Below are 18,747 nucleotides of genomic sequence, written 5' to 3' on the forward strand. Positions count from 1 at the left end.
GACTTGGTAAAGGATATAAACAGGCAGTTTTCGGAGGAAGAAATTAAAGGTATCTATAATTACATGAAAAAATGTTCTAAATCACTATTGATTAGAGAAATGCAAATAAAAACAACTCTGAGGCACCACCTCACACCTTATGTGAGTGGCTGATATGACAGAAAAGGAAAATGATAAATGTTGGAGAAGATATGGGAAAACTGGAACACTAATTCATTGCTGATGGAGTTATGAACTCAACCAACCATTCTGGAGAGCAATTTGGAACTATGTCCAAAGGGTGATTGCCCTTTGATCCAGCAATACCACTACTAGGTCTGTATCCCAGAGATCATAAAAAAAGGGAAAAGGACCCACATGCACAAAAGGATTTATAGCAGGTTTTTTTTTTGTGGTGGCAAAGAAATAGAAACTGAGGGAATGTCCATTAACTGGTAAATGGCTGAACAAGCTGTGGAATGTGAGTGGAATGGAACACTTATGCAATAAGAAATGAACAGGCAGATTTCAGAAAAACCTGGAAAGCTTGACATGAAGTAATGCTAAGTGAAGTGAGCAGCACCAGGAGAACATTGTACACAGCAACACTGTATGATGATTAACTATGATAGACTTCGCTCTTCTGAACAATACAATGATCCAAGACAATTCCAAAAAACTCATGATGGAAAATGCTTTCCACATCCAGAGAAAGAACTATGGAGTCTGAATGCAGATGGAAACATACTGTTTTCACTTTCTTTTTGTTCATTCTCATGGTTTTTTCCCTCTTGTTCCAATTCTTCTCTTACAATATGACTAAGGTGGAAATATGTTTAACATGATAAACCTATAATCAGATGGCTTGCTGTGTTTGGGGAAGGGGAGGGAGAAAAATTTGGAACTCAAAATTTTACAAAAATGAATGCTGAAAACTATTTTTGTACATAACTGGAAAAAAAGACTTGGAATCTGACCTAATTTCTAACTGAAAAAACTATTAGTCTGCTACTTCCTGTGTAGCCTTAAACCAAGGGTTCTTAAACCTGGAGCCAATGATTTTTTAAAAAATATTTTGGTAACTATTTCAACATAATTGGTTTCCTTTACAATCATATATGTTTTACTTTACAAATTTAAAAATGTTATTCTGAGAAGAGGTCCAGGGGCTTCACCAGAGCCCCAAAAGAGTCCATCAAACAATAAAATTTAAGAACCCCTCTGAGAAGCAAATTTAGATTCAACTTAAGGAAAAATTGCTTACCAAATGAGTTGACTCAAGATGGAATGGACTGCCTATGGAGACATGGCTCTGGCTTTCAAGCAAAAGGGGGATTCTTTAGAAGGGATTTTTTTTGTTCCTACAATCCCATATATTTAGCTTGGTTGGGCATTATTTGTTTACTTGAAGTCTCCACCTCTCCTTCATACCCCAGATTGTTAACTCCTTGAGGGCAGGGATTTTGTATTCCCAGGATTTAACAAGAGTGCCTAGCACAAGGGAGGACCAGACCTAAATAAATGTTTACTGACTGACTGAATATAGGAGAGAATACCTTAGGCTCCAGGCAACTCTGTTGTCCCACACTTTGAGCTTTAACCTTTCATTTCTATCAGCCTTAATCCTTTCCCAAACTCCAAAACTCCTCCCAGTTGTAAATCTTATGATTCTGTTTCAAAAAGATGAACACTAATTCCTAAGAACAAGGGATTACCCACTCTATAATCACACACAGGGTGGTACCTGACCAGTCATTTTTTAAAAAAATAAAAAGCTGAGTTTTCTATCCCAACCTCTCCCAAGACCTTCCTTAGTGAGTAGCCAAACTTACTATAAAACATGTCTCTCTTCCATACTTACCCAGACAAAAAGATCTCCCTCTAACAAACTGCCAACACCAAAGGGAAAACATGAAAGAGGCTAGGAAAATCAAGAGGCCGCAATTCTGAATAACGGAGGGTTCCCTGTACCGCTTTGTGGAGCATTTTTTTCCCTTCACTTTTAATGGCATCAAGAAGAGACAGCCTTAAATAAAATTACAATTTGAGTTGAGCAAAAGGGGGTTCGAAGCAATCACCCGGCACAAAATGCCTATTTCCTTACAAATGCGTGTGGTTCCTCCAGGGCACTGACGGGCCGGCGCTCTGGGGGGGGTTTGTCTGGACTTTCTCCCCGTGCCCAGCACGGCCCGTGGGCGCTCCGGGTAAAAGGAGGCAAGTCAATGACCATCCCACAGCAATAAAAGGTGGCACTGCTTATTACCGGGCTGCTCCTGGGCATTACTTTCCCCAAACCCAGACTCGGGGCCGGAGGAGGGGGAAGGGCTGTGAGAAGAGAAGAAGCCAGGCTGGGCCCGGCCCGGCCCCGACCACCCCCACGGAAAGGATACAGCTCTTGCGAGGAGAAGACTCCCTCCAGCTCTGGCCGCCGCTGCCGAAGCCCGATCCCCCTCCTCCCGCCGGGGGCCTGCCGCCCGCCGGCTTGCCGCCCCGGTCGCTGCTGCTGCCTCGCCCGCGGCCCCAGCGGCCCCCGCCGCGGTAGGGCCGGCCTCGAAAGCGGAAGCGGTCCAGGGCGATGTGGCTGCGCTCCCAGAAGGACTGCCGAGGGCTGCCCTCCGACAGCGACGAGGACGACGCCATCCGCATGGGGGGCGGGTGCGAACGGAACGGCTCCTTGGGCCGGTAGCCGCCGCTGGGCCCGCGTAGGGGGCCACGCTCCGACGGGTGCCGCGAGCGGGACGAGAAACTCCTCGGCGGCTGCTGCGACGAGGCCGACGACGAGCCTCCGCCTCCGCCGCCCGAGCCGGAGCCACCGCCCCGGGGCGGGTGCGGAGGCCTCCGCCGCGAGTACGGCAACCCGCCGCCGCCGCCGCCGCCGCCGCCGCTGCTGCTGCTGCTGCTCCTGCTGCGGGCCTGGCTGTTGTCATCGTCGCTGATCTCCCCGTCTTCCAGCTCCCCTTCCTCCTTAGGCGAGAGGCCGCTGGAGGCCGGGGCCGCGGCGTCCGGGGCCGCCATCCACGGAGCAGCCTGGACTCACGGCCGCACCCCCACCGTCGGGGCAGCCGCCACCCAAAAAGAAACAACTCACCTGCTTCTCTCTTTCCTTCCTTCCCTTCCTTCTTTCCTTCCTTCCTCACTCACCGGGGCCGGCCGGGCCTCACCCCTACCCCGAGGCGGACGCTTTCTACACCGAGGGAGCGCCGTCCTCCAACTTCCCCCACCCCCGCTGCCACCGCCGGCCACCCAGCTCCCTCTGGGCCCCTTTCGAGATAAATTCCCGGATATTCCGCCAGGGCCTCGCGAGAAAAGGCAGGCAAGGAAGGAGGCTGGAAGGAGGCAAACCGGAAGTGCCTTGCCGAGGCCGAGGTGGCACGCGGTTAAGGATGGCTCACGCCTGATCCTTCGGGGCGCGAGGTGCGTGATGGGAGGTGTAGTTTTTCTTTCTCTCCATGCCCCTTCCCGTTATTCGCCTTCCCCCCCCCCCCCCCCCCCCCCCCCCCCCCCCCCCCCCCCGAGACCCCCCAAACCCCCTTGTCGACCCTGAGTTGGTTCCCATTGGGCGAGTCCTTGGAGGGACATTCTCTCCCTCCCCCCACGCCGAGTCGGCCCCCCCTTGGGCGACTTTGAGCGCTTCTCTTTCTCCCCGAGGGAAAGAAAGAGGGGGGAGGGGCGGTGGATGTGGAGGAACGGAGCCGCCATCTTGGTGAAGGAGAACCAGGCAGCGTGAACTCAGGGACCGTCAGTCCTGCAGGCTCGAGCCCACCATCTTATTAAAGGGAAAGAAAGCCCAGGTAGAGTAGGGACCTCCCCTCTTCCCAACCCCTCCCGGGGTCCTCCGCTCTCCATCCCGCCCCCGACTCGGCTTCGCGTCGCTCGGAGGAGGGAAGTCATGCCGACCAACTGCGCTGCGGCGGGATGTGCCGCCACCTACAACAAGCACATCAACGTCAGCTTCCACAGGTAATAGGTGGCGGGCGAGAGGGACTGGGCGGCCGGAGCCGGGACCGCCCGCGGGGTGCTTTGACCCAGCCTGGCCCCCGTGCGGTCCGTGGCTAGATTAACTTGAGCTCTCATTGCCACTCGTTGAAATTTAGCATTTCTTTCAATGGACAATTTAAATTTATTATTATTATTATTATTACTATTATACGACGGGATCGCTAGCCTTAGCAGCCTGCCCAGGAGGAGCCAAGGTTCTAGAGACCAGGGCAGGGCAAAAGACTTTGATGGGACCAAACAAATCATCCCCATCTGGAAACACAGTTGCTTTCATTATTAAAGTTCGGAAATGCTGCATTCCAGAATTGGCATCAAAGTTCATTCTTCTGAGGGGTGGCAGACAATGAAAATTGTGGTAATGTAATTGTTTGCCAGAAAACCAAAAGCAGAGGTTGGTTCTACCCTAGGATTAAGAAAGGCAGGATTGTTTTTCTGCCAGTTGCTTTAAAATGAACAAAAATCCACCAGTTCTGCCGAAATTCCCCGTATCTTCTTTATGCTTATTTTTAGTACCAAACTTTTTTGTAGAATGGCTCTTTAAAAAGAACTGTGTACAGTTGACTACTAAGAAAAATTGTATAATATAGTATGTATACAATTTGAATAATATAGTATGAGACTTTTGGGGAGTGACACCTTGACTAAAAGGAACTAAACCTGTGATTTTATTAGGGTAGGGAAGTCCCAGTGAATAAACAGCTTCCACCAAAGTAGATCAGCATTGGCAGATACAGCAGATAATACAGGTAATCGTCTTGAAGTCCTTGAGAAGTCAAGTGACTTGACACAGGGTCAACTGGACAAGTATGTGTCAGAGGCAGAATCTGAACCCAGGTCTTCCTGGTTTTGAATTGAGTACACCCAGGACACCAAGCTGCCTCTCTTTTTTTTCAGTGGAGTCAGGAGCGCCTGAATTTGAATTCTGCTGAATTGAATTGAATTGAAATCTGAATTTGAAGACACTTAGTAACTGTGCCACAGTTAGCCTCTTTGCCTCAGTTTCCTCTTCTCTCCGATGAGCTGGAAATGGCAAACCACTCCAGTGTCTGCCAAGAAAAACTCAGATGCAGTCACAAAGTCAGGCAGGACTGAAAAGACTGAACAGCCATAACAGATGCTTAATAAAAATTTGTTGAATTGAATTTATTGAAATTATTTTTGTTCAGAGTAAAAGTTTAAAGAGAATCTTTATTGGTTCATTCAAACTCCAGTGCTGTTCTTCAAAATTTCATTCTAATTCTCAATACGTAAATACTCTCTGGGAGAATGTGGCTTAGTGAATTTAAGACTAGTTTTTGCATTTGGAATACCTGGATTCAAGCGCCTGGCAACTCTCTAAGAACATAAATTAAAGGTAAATTGCTAATGCATTGGTTTCCACTGTAAGGAGTTACCCTTACTGATGAAATCACAGGTCAGAAAACCATAACAAAAATGTTCTCCATCAGCATAGATAATCAAAAGATTTTAGAAAAGTTGTCAATGGCCCAGACCTGTCACTTGCTCAACACAATAATGTCCTTGCAATTTTTAGTCTTAAAGAGTTGCCTGGAACCCAGTGAGATTAAGTGACTTGCCCATGGCAAGTGAGCTACAGACAGGCCTTGGGCCAAGTTTTCCTTATTCCAAGGACATACTATACTTCTGTGCCTCTCAACCTAAAAATTATCTAGCAATATCAGTGCCATGACCCATATGACAGTGTTTAAGGAATACAGCCCAGGTCTAGGCTGTATAATTTTAAGATAAACTACCGAGACAAAGGTTTGGAAAATAATACACCTATGAGGAAAGGATGACTAACAAAGGGAACTATTTATCTTCAAGACTTGTTTGATGAACTTTTGTATGATCATGAAGAGCTCTTACAAAATGACACTTAACATTCCCCAGTCTTTCCTGGGGCAGAGAAGAAATCATTTAGGCTTTCTCGACACAAACATGAAATACTGGAATCAGCCTACACTTTTGTCCTTGATCTGATCCTTTTAAAAGGGAAAGACAGTTATGAAAATGAAAATCCCTCTAAACTTTTTGATAAGGAAGAACTACTTTTCATGTCCCAGAAACCTTGAGATTTGCAAGGGAGTATAGCTACAAAAAGTGAAAGAAGCACTGTCGTTCACCTTACTTCTTGCTAGGGACTATGGGCATAATGGGGGTCATGGCAATGACAGCTTCCCAGTATGGACCCCTCCTCTTCATGATCTCTTAATGTCCCCAATATTTTTGCTCCTGAAATACAGAGGTTTCACTTCTCATTCCTGTTTTAGCAGGTTCATAATGATCAGCCCTTCCATTAGAGAGCACTCAAAATAAAGTTGAGATGAAATTGATCACATCCAGGTATTGTTTACCTGATTCTAGATCAATAATCTCTCCAATATCCTGTTGATTTTTTTTTCTGAACAATGTAGAGACACAGGAAGACATCCCTTATATGTATATATCTCTATGTTTGTCAGTAAATTTTTACTGAGCACCCTCAGAATAAATAACATTATAAGAACAAGGTATTTCTTTATTGGAATGTAAAATCTAATTGGACCTGTCAGTGATATGTCTACTATGTTTCAAGAGAATTGTGATTTCTACTGAGATGCTCAGTAATGACAAATTGATTTCAATGATTACAAATATATACAAATTAACTGGAAACTAAAATACACATGTTAAAGATTGAAGCATTTTTACCCAAGTTTTCTTGACAAAATGAGTATTGTGTCTATTTTGCCTTTACCACTTATACCCGCAGTAGTAGATGGCATAGCGAAATTATCCTAACATACCAGTTCTATGCACTTGATAAATGGATGTGATTAAAACCATTTTAGACGGGGGGAAAAATTCACTTTTTTATACATTATAGGAAATATGTTGAGAAGGATCTATTCTTCCAAATCACAGAAACCACTTAAGTCACTGCTACATTGATATTACTATTTATTCACTCTTATGAAAATGAACATGAATTATTTTCATTAAAGTATGTAAACCACTTCAGTGTTAATATTTTTAGGCAGATATTTAAATGTAGTCAACATTAAATTATTGTCTATTTTTAAATTATCTTTAACCACTAAGATTACCTGAAATGTGATTTCTCCAAATCAGTTGGCATTTGAGATGTATGTTGTTCCTTAGGTTTCCTTTAGACCCCCAAAGAAGAAAGGAATGGGTTCGTCTGGTTAGGCGCAAAAATTTTGTGCCAGGGAAACATACTTTTCTTTGCTCAAAACACTTTGAAGCCTCCTGTTTTGACTTAACAGGACAGACAAGAAGACTTAAAATGGATGCCGTACCGACAATTTTTGATTTCTGTACTCATCTAAAATCAATGGTAGGTGATACTCCTTGCTTTTTTTCCCTTTTCTCCCTCCGTCAAGCCCCCATTTTTGTCATCTCTCTTACAGAGACTACCCTATAGACTCTAGGAAAGCAGGACTATCTTGAACTCCACATGTGATCAAAAAAGTTGTCCTTGTTCCTTCTACCTGTCAAATGTGATTCTTAGAGACAGAAGAGAGCTTGAAAATTATCTAGATCGGAGACATCAAACACAAAAGGAGTAAGGCTGCAACTTTCCCTGACTGAGGGAACCAGATTAAAATGTAATTGAGAAATATTTAACAAAATAAAAATACAATAGAGCATAGATAATGTTCTGAGTCAGGTCATGTTTAGTGGCTTCCATTTCTATTTGAGTTTGACTCCACTGATTCTGATAAGCTTCTTTATTTTAGAAACAAGAATACTGAGACCCTGGAAAGTTAAGTAAGTGCCTGACTCTAGGGCCTACAACTAGCTAGAGTCAGGTTGCAGACCTAACCTGACAGAGGTTCTTAACTTGGGAGCAATGAAATTTTTTTTTTTATGTATTAACAACTGTATTTCAATATAATTGGTTTCCTTTGCATCCTTATGTATTTGGGGGTTTTTTATGTTTAAAAACATTAATCTAGGAAGGGTCCATTGGTTTTACCAAACTGTCAGAAGAGTCCATGACACACAAAAAAGTTAAAAAGTTCTGGACTAAAAAAAAAATCACCTTCCTCCCCAGCACATATTCTTTGATCCAGAGACACTGGCTTCCTTGCTGTAACATGAAAAAAACATTCTATCTCTCAGCTCTGGACATTTTCTCTGGCTGCCCCCCAAGCCTCTAATGCTCTCCCTCCTCCATTCTAACTACTGACCTCCCTGGCTGTCTTCCTTTGAGTACCTAATTCCTCTTAATTCCAGTGCCTTCCCTCTATTATTTCCTATTTATTCCATATATATACATATATGTGTGTGTGAGTGTATATATATATATACATATATGTATATATATATATAGCTTGCTTCGCATATTTTTTTTGCATAGTTTCCCCATTAGACTGTAAGCTCCTTGAAGGCAGGGAGTCTCTTTTGCCTCTTTGTATCCCCAGCACTTAGAATAGTACTTGACACATAGTAGGTGCTTAATAAATGTTTATTGAATAGGTAAAGATATAGAATATTAGAACTGATGGGAAAGTCTTTTGACTTATAGTCAGGAAAATTTTCCACTTTCCACATTTCTTCTTTGTACTGCATACCATTTGAAACACGGCAATAACTTTCAAATCATGTTTTACGCATATTGCTGTGATGTGATTTTACTTTGTTATTACTTGGGAAGCTATTTCAATAGTAAAATGGTGGGGGCCTGAACGAGGGCTTCAAAGGGGCGGGGAACCTGTGGCCTCAAGGCCCTCTATGTAGCCCTCTAGTCCTCAAGTGAGGCCCTTTGGCTGAATCTAAACTTCACAGAACAAATTGAAGGCTTCACTCAAGGACCTAGAAGGCCACACATATGGCCTTGAGGACGTAGGTTGCCCACCGCTGGACTACACTAAGAGAAGACATTACAGAAGAAGAATTAATGGATGTGCTAAAGTATAAATGGGACTCCTCTAAGTGCAGCTGAAAACAAATTAAAATGTAATTAGGAAACACTTAAAATAAATGAAAAAGCATAGAAAATGTTCACATGTGGTTTTCTTAGTCTGTATGGGACCCACCTTCCAGTTTAGTGTCCTGTTTCTGTTTGATTTTGACACTATTAACTTACCCTGTTTTTTTAAAATAACATATAATGCAGCATTCATATATTGTTACCCAGCCTTTACTTCCCAAAGTAGTTGACAATGCACCATAAGAGGGGCGGCTAGGTGGCGCAGTGAATAGAGCACGGGCGCTGGAGTCAGGAGGACCTGAGTTCAAATTTGACCTCAAACACTTGACAAAAAAAACTAGCTGGGCAAGTCACTTAACCCCAATTTCCCTCCAAAAAGCAAAAAAATATATATTTTTATGTGCCATAAGATTTTTTTGTATAAAATTTACTTTAGTATCTGCTTATTACAATATGAGTACAGACAGTACAAAACAAGAAAAATGCAATTTGGACCCTGAATACCCAGTCATTTTTTACCCCCCCCAAAAAAAAAAAAATATATATATATATATATATTCTCTGTTACCATTTCTTAGACTGTCCTTTTCTAGAATCCCAGAGTGTCAGAACTGTCTGTCTAGACTAGAGAGAGGATACATTTTGTTCTCCTGAGTAGTATCTAAGCCCTAAGGGTGGAATGAACATTGACAAAGACATCTATTTATTCCTTCTGTGGTTAGAAACAATGAACTGATTGCCTTCCCTTCGGAAAAAACTCTGAACCTGGGGTAGTAAGAGGTCTAAACTGCCCTATTATGATTGAAAGTACTCCAACCAAACCGTGAAATAAATCAGTGTAGAAAAACCTGTCTCCATCCCAGCAAACATTCCGTTTTCAGAAGTCCAAGAAAATGTTAAAAATAAAGCACCAGAGACACAGGAACTATTCATAGCAGAAACTCAGAAGTGAGACTGCTTTATAGAGTTCTAAAGTTTGACAAGGATTAGATTTACCAAGTCTGTGGGGGGGCTTAGTCATACCTCCTGGGTAAATTAGTGTTTTCTGGATTTGCTCAACACTTTGAAGGCCATTGAGCACTTACTGGCTAAGGGGATAGAAAGTTGTCCCTCCAGACTTCTAATGGGCTCTGCACAGAATGTCTCAGGTTAACTCTAAAACTAAGTTGAAGGACATTTGCAGAACTTCAGTGATCAAGGGAGCTAGCTTCCTCACAGAAAGTTTTCTACAACTGTGAAATTTTAGGGCCGGCCAAAATAATTAATGGACACTAATAATTTTTTTGTTTCAGGTTTCTTCTCCAATTTCAAGTTAAGGATTCTACGATTTTTTAGTTTTAGCTAAACTTTATAATGGAGCTCCTTATAGCACCATGTGTAACAAAAATTTTAAATATTTAAAATTTCTAATTGTGTATACTGTATTTTAAACATGCCAAATATGATAATTTTGTGGATGAATTAACAGAATACATTTTATGTTCCTGAACAACATGACCTTAGACTTTAAGGCTCTAAATGATATGTGTGTGACACACTCACACACTTCAAAATTCCATTTTCCCCCCAAGAGTTAAGAACTTCAATCACTTGGTATGCCCACATTTAGCAGGTGAAAAGAGAAAGTGGAGTCAAAGAGCCCTGCAGATTGGAGAAGAGACAAAAAGTACATTGTCTTGGAAGCCTAGGGACACGTGAGGATTGGCTGAGTAACAATGGAATGCTTCTGAGACCTTGGGCCACAAAGGCCCAGAAGGGGACTTTCCCGACAAGCCTTTTAGGAAAGTGATGGAAACAGAAACCTGACTCCCCTAGGGGCCAACAAAGGAGTAGATCTGTAGCAAGTGGAAGAACTGGGTAGAGTTCATTCTTTTAAGAAATGAGAGGGTGGGGAGTTTGAAAGAGAAATGGGTCAGCGCTGGCCCTGGAGTCAGGAGGACCCGAATTCGGATCAGGCCTCAGACACTTAACACCCACACAAAAAAAAAAAAAACCGAGACGTGTGACCTTGGGCAAGTTACTTAATCCCAATTACCCCCCAAAAGGCCAAAAAAAAAAAAAAAAGAGAGAGAAGTGGGTCAGTAACAAGGCAAAGTTTTTGTCAAAAAAAGTTTTGGTCTTCCAGACGTACTAATTTACCAATAAGACACAATTACATAGGAATATGGACTGACCTTGTAGTTTCATATAGAAAACTTTGTGCGTGAGGAAACAATCTCTACCAATGTAGGTCAGCACCTTAGTTACTGACTGTTAGTCAACAAACATTTAATAACCAAATGAATGAATGAATGGAGAGAGTGAGCCTGCTATGTATCAGGCACTCTGCTAAACTTTGGAGATACAAAGAAAGGCCAAAAAAGAGTCCCTGTCCTTGAGCTCACAATCTAATGGAGGAGACAACAGGCCAGCAGTGATCGAATTTCAAGAAGAGGTGATTGACAGTCAGAAGCTGCTCAAGAAGGGTGTGGATTGAGAAAAGGCCATCAGAGTTGGCAATTAAGAGATCTTTAGTAACTTTGGAGAGAACAATTTCATTTGAATAAGTTAGGAAGCCCGATTGTAGAGGTAAGAAAGAGAAAGGAAGGGGAGGAAGCTTTGGTAGCCAGCCTTCTCAAGGAATTTAGCCACAAAAGATAAGAGAGGTATGGACCATAGCTAGTGGGGCACTTTGAATCCAAACTTCACACAAAGGACCACCCTGCTCTATGCAAATGGCCTCAATTTCTTCAGTAAAATATGAGAGTGGGGGAGGAGAAGCCTTGGGAGAATTGAGGAAAGATGAAAAGGTTTAGAAGAGCCACTTAGTTAATTGGGGATGTGTAGAAGGATTGCCTTGCAGTGAGGGCAACACCTCAATGCATATTTATAAGCCAAGGGCAGAGAGGACCAATTGCCATAACCCATGGCCAAAGGCCTAAAGGAAGTAGGAAGGGAATCAGACTGAAAAGAAGAGAAGAAAATATGCTTGAGAGCCATTCAGATGATGCTTGGAGAGATGTGTACTGCTTTTGTCAGGTTATTAGGTTTATTATATTTACATGGTTATTAGGTTTATTTAACTTAAAATAAGCTTAAAAATAACTCTGTTAAAATAATTTTCTTATCTGTAAAAAGAGATTAATCATAGCCTCATGGAAATACTAGGCTTGCAATGATTGTAATGGTTAGGTTGATTAAACTTAAAATAAGCTTAAAAGTTACCCAGTTTTTGTAATAATAATATTTAAAATATTCCTCAAGTAAGCATTATTTTTACACATGTATCATATGGGTCCTTGTATTTAAAATTGGAATGAAGAGATGAAGTGTCTTGTCCAAAATCTCATTGAATTAATGGGCGATACAAGATTAAAAGTTTGATTATCAGTTCTTCAGTCCATTGGACATTTCTGTTCATTATATAAAATGTGTCATTTCTGTTTAACGTATACCTTTTCATGAGGTAGTTTAAAATTATTTCATTCTAAAACTGGGCAAATTTACTTTTGATTTATGAAACTCAGTAATTCATGTGTAACACTTTTCATCTTATTCTGTACAGAAACCCAAGTCAAGAAATCTTCCTAAGAAAAACTCTTGCATCCCAATAGAACCATCCAATATGAAATCCAATGTTAGCTATCAGCAAGTTCTACTTGAACACAACTATGCCTTTAGAAGCCCCATAGAGGCAAAAAAGAGGATAATTCAACTGGAGAAAGAGATAGCAAGCTTAAGAAGAAAGATGAAAAATTGCTTGCAGAAAGAACGGAGGGCAACACGGAGATGGTTCAAAATCACATGCTTGGTGAAAAGTTTAGAAGCAAATAAGATATTGCCCAGGGGCACATCAGAACACATCATGCCAAGTGCCTTAAACAGTCTTACATTACAAAACTTCAAAATCCTTGTACGGGATCAGGAAGATCAAACATAACAGAGTCCATGAATGAAGACAGCTCCAAGCTAAGGAACCTTCTTTTAATATTAGCCAGAACTGAATTCTGTGCCCAGCCTTCACTAGATTCAGAAGTAAAAGTTATTTATTGGAATTATGCTAAAGACTATATTCTCAGCAGTTTTACTTGAAATAGCATAATTTTCTGGATATTGCTTATAAAAACTATTACTTATTTTTGTACAAAAAGTAAACTTAATATGAAAACATCATTTTAATACAAGCACAAGTGCCTTTCAACAAAAAATACCTGCTTTAGCTGAAATTTTTCCTACATGAAGAAATCTTATGTTTACAAGTTTATTTGTTGGTTTTTTTAAGAACCTGTTTTTGAAGGAATGATCTATGCCAGGTATTATGTTTAGGTCATTTCACAGGCTTACTTTCTGTCAGAAAAGGCATTTTCCTTGTTGAACTGAGTTGGAGGAGGGCTTTTTATATTCTAGATATGATGCTGAAGTACATTTTCCAAAATTAAATATAACCTTAGAAAAGTACCAAATTGTGGAGGGGACTGACTTGGGAAATATATGGTGAATTACTTTACTTATATTGCCTTTACCTTTTTCTTATCTGTATGAAGGGATGAATAGTAACCTCTCTCATGGAAATATTAGACTTGCAATGATACACTAATTTAAATGTTAAGTACTATTTAGATGTGAAGTACCATTGAGTCCATCAGATGAGAAGAGGCTAAACATCCTTCAAATCTGCTCAGATGGATACTTTGGCACCTTGAGTTCCAAGAAGAAAACGTAAGAAACACACACACACATACATCTGTGAAACATCGGCATTAAGTCCATCCCATTTTTTACCAAAATGATTAAATAATTAGATAATTACTGTTTTCTCATAACTTAGATATTTTTAGTTTTGTGCTCTTTTGTATTAATTTTTATGTGTGTTAGGATATCAAAGTTGTTTATAAAGTATTTATTTTACTACTTACATAGGTACGAAGCTGAGAGCATAGTGGTTTTTTTTCCCTAAAACACAATATCCTTTCAATGCAGAGATGTACTTAGCCATGTAATGTCTTGACAACTTATAATTTGTTTTAAAATGGAATCAATTTATAGACCATTAAATCAACATATACATCATGAAAATACTGTGTAGACAAGGATTCACTCCCTCTGCCACCTCCTTTTTTCTTCAGGACAGCATCACACTGTCACCTTCATTGTATATGGAAAAATAGGATTTTAATGATTCATTTCTAAAACAAATCTATGCATACAGTACTCTTTTAAAAACTGTTCTCTAATTGAATCATTCAAAAAGTTTGCCTTATTTCATAAATTATATTTCTTCAACGTTTTGTATTTCAGATATCTGTAAACAAAATCATGGGAAAGTTCCATTAGCTATTAAATCAAATTTTTAAATCCTCATTTAAATGTATGATATTATGTTGTGAGTATAAATTATAGTATATATATATAATATATATATATTATAGTATAATGCTTAACCATAGATAGTTCTACATTTTTTCACATATGGGGTTTATTTTATATGAAAAAAGTAAGTCATACTTAAAACTGGGGGTTTCTTTTTTTTTAATGATCCTTTTTTTACATTCTAGTAACCATAATGATCAGCAATTCAGTTTTTCACAAAAGATGTTTCTCTATAATGGAAGATAACTGCTCACTTGGACAAAACGTGTACTGTTGGAGAAAACAAATGAATACTTCCTATCAGAATTTGTATATCCAAGTATGATACTTTTAATAGCAACTCCCAAAATTTAGGCAAAATGTAAACTCCTTGAGGGCAAGAACTGCTGTTTTCCTTTGTATGTGCACAGTATCCTGCACGTGGTGGGGACACTTAATAAAAATCTATTGAATTTAATCTGTACTACCTAACATCGGTATGTTTTTCAGTATCCTCCAAGAAGGTAGATTTGACAAATTCAAAAGTAAGGAAATAGTTTTTCATTCTTATTTTGCACTTGTCAGAAATACTTGTGGAAAAAATTTGTGTGTATTGAAAAACTTTCATCTTTTACGTAAGTATTGTCCAGTATTAACATGTTAAACAAGACTATCATGTTTTGGTCATGGCCCATCTTTATGTCTTTTGACCAGTTTATCATCAGCAAAAATTATTGTTTACTAATTTCGTACTTCGAGCTAAAGGTGTTCACATACTCATTTAAACATGATGTGTATCTTTTAAAATATTAGCTCACAGTCACAGAAGGACCAAAGTAGTACTCATTCAATCCCTGTCCATTAGTTACAGTTCACAACAGGTAATTGAAATGGCTATAAAGTTATCAGCAATGTCTCTGGAGAAACATAACACTACAACTACAAACATTAAAACCTTTTGAAAAGATGACCCAATACTGTACTTTTTTATTGTTTTGTGTTTTACTCCATTCAGGATCGGCCTCTAGAATCCCTAATTCCTACAATGCAACTGCTGATACGACTTTTCTTTCATTTACACGTGTTCCTGTGTAATTGTTTTATTATTTCGAAATCATCCATTAGTTCCATTACCACCTCAAATCAGTCTTGTTAACAAGTCTACAGTCAGAAGTCCTTGTAATGGGAATGTAAATTTAAAGATCTTCCCTGCCCCTAGGCTAAAGTGCACCTGGAGCCTGGGGTGGGAGGCTTGTTTTTCTGTAGATACTTCTTGATTGGCCAGTGAGTCAATAAGGTTGTTACATTCTCTGAGCCAGGAGAAGGCTATATAAGCCCTGATGAAACTCTGGAAAGCCGTTGTCCAGAGCGCCCCTCCCCCCCCCTTTGAAACCCAGATGTTGTTAGGTATGGATGTAATGGTTGGACAGTTTGGAAATCTGTCTACTTGATCTGTTTCTGTCTTGATAATTCTGCCTGTATACTTTGAAGTTCAGGGTGCTGACCTTTTTCCCCTGAACGAGGTAAACGATATATATCTGACTGATTAAAGTAAGCTTGTTAACCCATTTTGAGTTTCTTTCCTTTATCAAAGCAGATCCAAGAACCTGTGTAAGCAGCCACCCTAGGGACGCCGGGGTGCTTGCTGCTACAGTTGTTCAGGTTTCATACTTCAGAAAATCTGTTATTTTATCATTTCTTTCATAAATCAGTATTTCCACATCTTACTGTGGACATGTTCACCAGTTGCTCTCGTCCAAAAACTTCCCTTGTGACCAACCTCCTAATCAAAAACTGAATTTAGAGTCAAAGAATCTGGGTTCAAATCCCATCCTTGTCTCTCGTTAAATGTGTGATCCTACGAGTAATTTTGCTTCTCTTGAGCCTCAGTTTCCTCATCTGTAAAATGTGAGATTGGAATAGATAACTTCTAGAGTTCTCCAAACCTATGATCCTAATACCAGTCTCAGTAGCTTCCTGTTGCTTCTTTGATAAAATATAAACTCCTTTGATTTCATCTTAAAGCCATTCACAACATGGGTGAAATCTACCTTTACAGCCACACTTGGTATTATATCCCCTCTGACACTCACTGCTGTTCAGCCATAATATCTTCTCTGTTCCTCACATAGCATTCCATCTACATCTTTGTGCTTTTGTACTGGCCAACTCAAGGACAGATTTCAGTTCCCTCTTCCTTATCTCTGGCTCCTAGATCTCTGTTTTCCTTTAAGATGCAACTCAAGCACTGTTTTCTGCATGAAAACTTTAATTCCTACAACCACTAACCTCTGCCCTCCCAGAATCCTTTTAATTTAACTACTTTGTATACATTTGTATTTGTTAACTTTATAATGTACATATATTTGTAAGTATTTCTCTCCTCTATTCTAATGTAACCTCCTGAGAAGGGATTATTTCATTCTTTGGCACATTTGTTGTTTGGTCATTGCAGTCACATCGCACTCTTTGTGACCCTATCTAGGGTTTTCTTGGCAAAGATACTGGGATGGTTTGCCATTTCCTTCTCCATCTCATTTTACAGATGTGGAACTAAGGCAGGGCTGGATAACCTGTAGCCTCAAGGCCACATGTGACCCTCAAGTTTTCAAGTGTAGTCCTTTGACTGAATCCAACTTCAAAGTTTGGATTAAAGTGTTTGAAAAGATAACACAATACTGTGCATTATTATTGTGTTGGGATTTTTTACTCCATTCATGATTGGCCTCTAGAATCCCTATTCCTACAATGCAGCTGCAACTTCAAAGTCTGAATTCAGTCAAAGGGCCACATATGGCCTCCAGGCTGCAGGTTCCCTACCCCTGAATAAAGGCAAACAGGGTTAAGTGACTTGCCCAGGGTCACACAGCTAGTACATATCTGAGGCCAGATTTGAACTCAGGAAGGTGTCATCTTGACTCCAGACCCAGCACTCTGTCCACTGTGCCACCTGACTGCCCCAGCTTGGCATACAGTAGGTGCTTAATACAAGCCTTGTTGATGGCTATTTGATCCTTCAGCCTTTTCTGTCCTCTGATGACTGATTTGGAGTCTGTTGCTGAGCCCATGCTCAAGGCTTTTGCAACTTCCAGTAAAATCTTTTAGACATAATGTTCTACTGGCATATCTTTTGAAGACTGGGGCCACCTTCATACTTCCATTATCAGAGTAGGATTTTAGTGGTGGGCTCTGGTTCTGTAGTACAGGGACTCTAAAATGTGAAGTCCTGTTTTTTCTATAAGGTGCTATTTAGGTCACCCTCTCTTTTCTCCCTTTGCCTGCCCACATCTCGTTTTAACCATACTTCGAAATAAGACTTGAGCAAAAATTTAAGTCTTTAATCTCCCCTATAAAGTGAGACAAGGTACAGAACCTAAATGCCTCTGGTCATGATTACTGTTTGAAAGATCAGTTTTGAGTTTGATTGTCAATGTTTAACTGTTAAATTCTATTTTATAATATTAAATTATTCTAATTTTTTTTTAAGAAAAAAGCTTGTTCTCTCCTCTTAGAAGAGTACTTGCCGTTCAGCATTTAGGTTGTATAATACTTTTGCCAATAGCATTATTTTGCAATGTTTTAGAACAGTATGCTGTCAGCATAAAATATATGAAAGTTTTTAATGTGTATTGTTAACTGCAACTCCCATCCCTGGCAAAATGAGTTGCCATTTTATTGTTTCCAAAAGGTGGAGTAACCAAGTATATAGACAGTTGGACAGATGTCTTCCTCAATTTTACTTCCACGGGGAAACGAATTGCAAACTGGGATAAAACTGATAGGTATACAAAGAGATTAGTATATTCTTTTTTGTTCTTGAAAATTAAAGTAAATCCTCTATAGACAGCTAGACTTCATTCCTTTATGCTGCCCTAAGTTCTTTTTTTTATTTTGGAGGGTAATTAGGCTTAAGCCAAGGTCACACGGCTAGTTTTTTTGTTAAGTGTCTGAGGCTGGATTTGAACTCAGGTCCTCCTGACTCCAGGGCCAGTGCGCTACTCACTGTGCCACCTAGCTGCCCCTGCCCTGAGTTCTTTCAATGCATTTGTTATCATTTAATTTTTTGCTGAGCAAATGTGAGGCAGCTAAGTCTCGAAGCTATCAAGTATCAACTGCCCATTTTGTCAAAATATTCTACCTTCCAGGGCAGCTAGGTGGTGCAGTGAATAGAGTGCCCTACCAGGAGTCAGGAAGACCTCGGTTCAAATTTGGCCTCAGACATTTACTAGCTGTGTGATCCTGGGCAAGTCACTTAACCCTGTTTGCCTCGGTTTCCTCATCTGTAAAATGAGGTGGAGAAGGAAATGGCAAACCATCCAGTGTCTTTCTTGCCAAGAAAACCACAGATGAGGTCATGAAGAGTTGGCCACAACTGAACAACAAATTCTACCTTCTAAGCTTCCAGTCTTAAGAACACCTGATATAGTCAAATATTTCAGAACATGAGTGAAATTGTTAGGCTGTGCTCTTCATTTGCATTTAAAGAGTTGCATGCCAGAGTG

General features: G+C 40.3%; 2 protein-coding genes across 5 annotated transcripts in view; one reads left to right on the forward strand and one right to left on the reverse strand.

Annotated features, from left to right (window-relative positions):
- ZFC3H1 (zinc finger C3H1-type containing) overlaps positions 1-3,277 on the reverse strand; it is a 60,480-nt gene extending 57,203 nt beyond the window's left edge. For 3 of the 4 annotated variants that reach the window (XM_069081934.1, XM_069081935.1, XM_069081933.1), the window contains exon 1: positions 2,370-3,275. In XM_069081934.1, coding sequence (XP_068938035.1) covers positions 2,370-2,994 — 625 coding nt within the window. In that variant the 5' untranslated portion in view covers positions 2,995-3,275. Of the gene's footprint in view, positions 1-2,369 lie in introns of all 4 variants that reach the window. The other variant, XM_069081936.1, reaches the window with a different exon arrangement.
- A 250-nt stretch (positions 3,278-3,527) lies between these two features.
- Positions 3,528-14,729, forward strand: THAP2 (THAP domain containing 2). The gene is made up of 3 exons (XM_069081937.1): positions 3,528-3,939; positions 7,123-7,318; positions 12,462-14,729. The coding sequence occupies exons 1-3, from the start codon at positions 3,869-3,871 to the stop codon at positions 12,834-12,836; spliced, it is 642 nt and encodes a 213-aa protein (XP_068938038.1). The 5' UTR covers positions 3,528-3,868; the 3' UTR covers positions 12,837-14,729.
- Positions 14,730-18,747: the final 4,018 nt, after the last annotated feature.

Source organism: Petaurus breviceps, unplaced genomic scaffold (assembly GCF_028583685.1).
Source record: "Petaurus breviceps papuanus isolate PSGF00001 unplaced genomic scaffold, PetGlider_PUasm1.0 156, whole genome shotgun sequence".
Taxonomy (NCBI): Eukaryota; Metazoa; Chordata; class Mammalia; order Diprotodontia; family Petauridae; genus Petaurus; species Petaurus breviceps.

Excerpts from the sequence above, each read along its gene's own strand:
- THAP2 (XM_069081937.1), top strand. The coding sequence starts at position 3,869 with ATGCCGACCAACTGCGCTGCGGCGGGATGTGCCGCCACCTACAACAAG. Across the intron at positions 3,940-7,122 it reads ATCAACGTCAGCTTCCACAG|GTTTCCTTTAGACCCCCAAA; the intron begins GTAATAGGTGGC and ends GTTGTTCCTTAG. Across the intron at positions 7,319-12,461 it reads GTACTCATCTAAAATCAATG|AAACCCAAGTCAAGAAATCT; the intron begins GTAGGTGATACT and ends TATTCTGTACAG.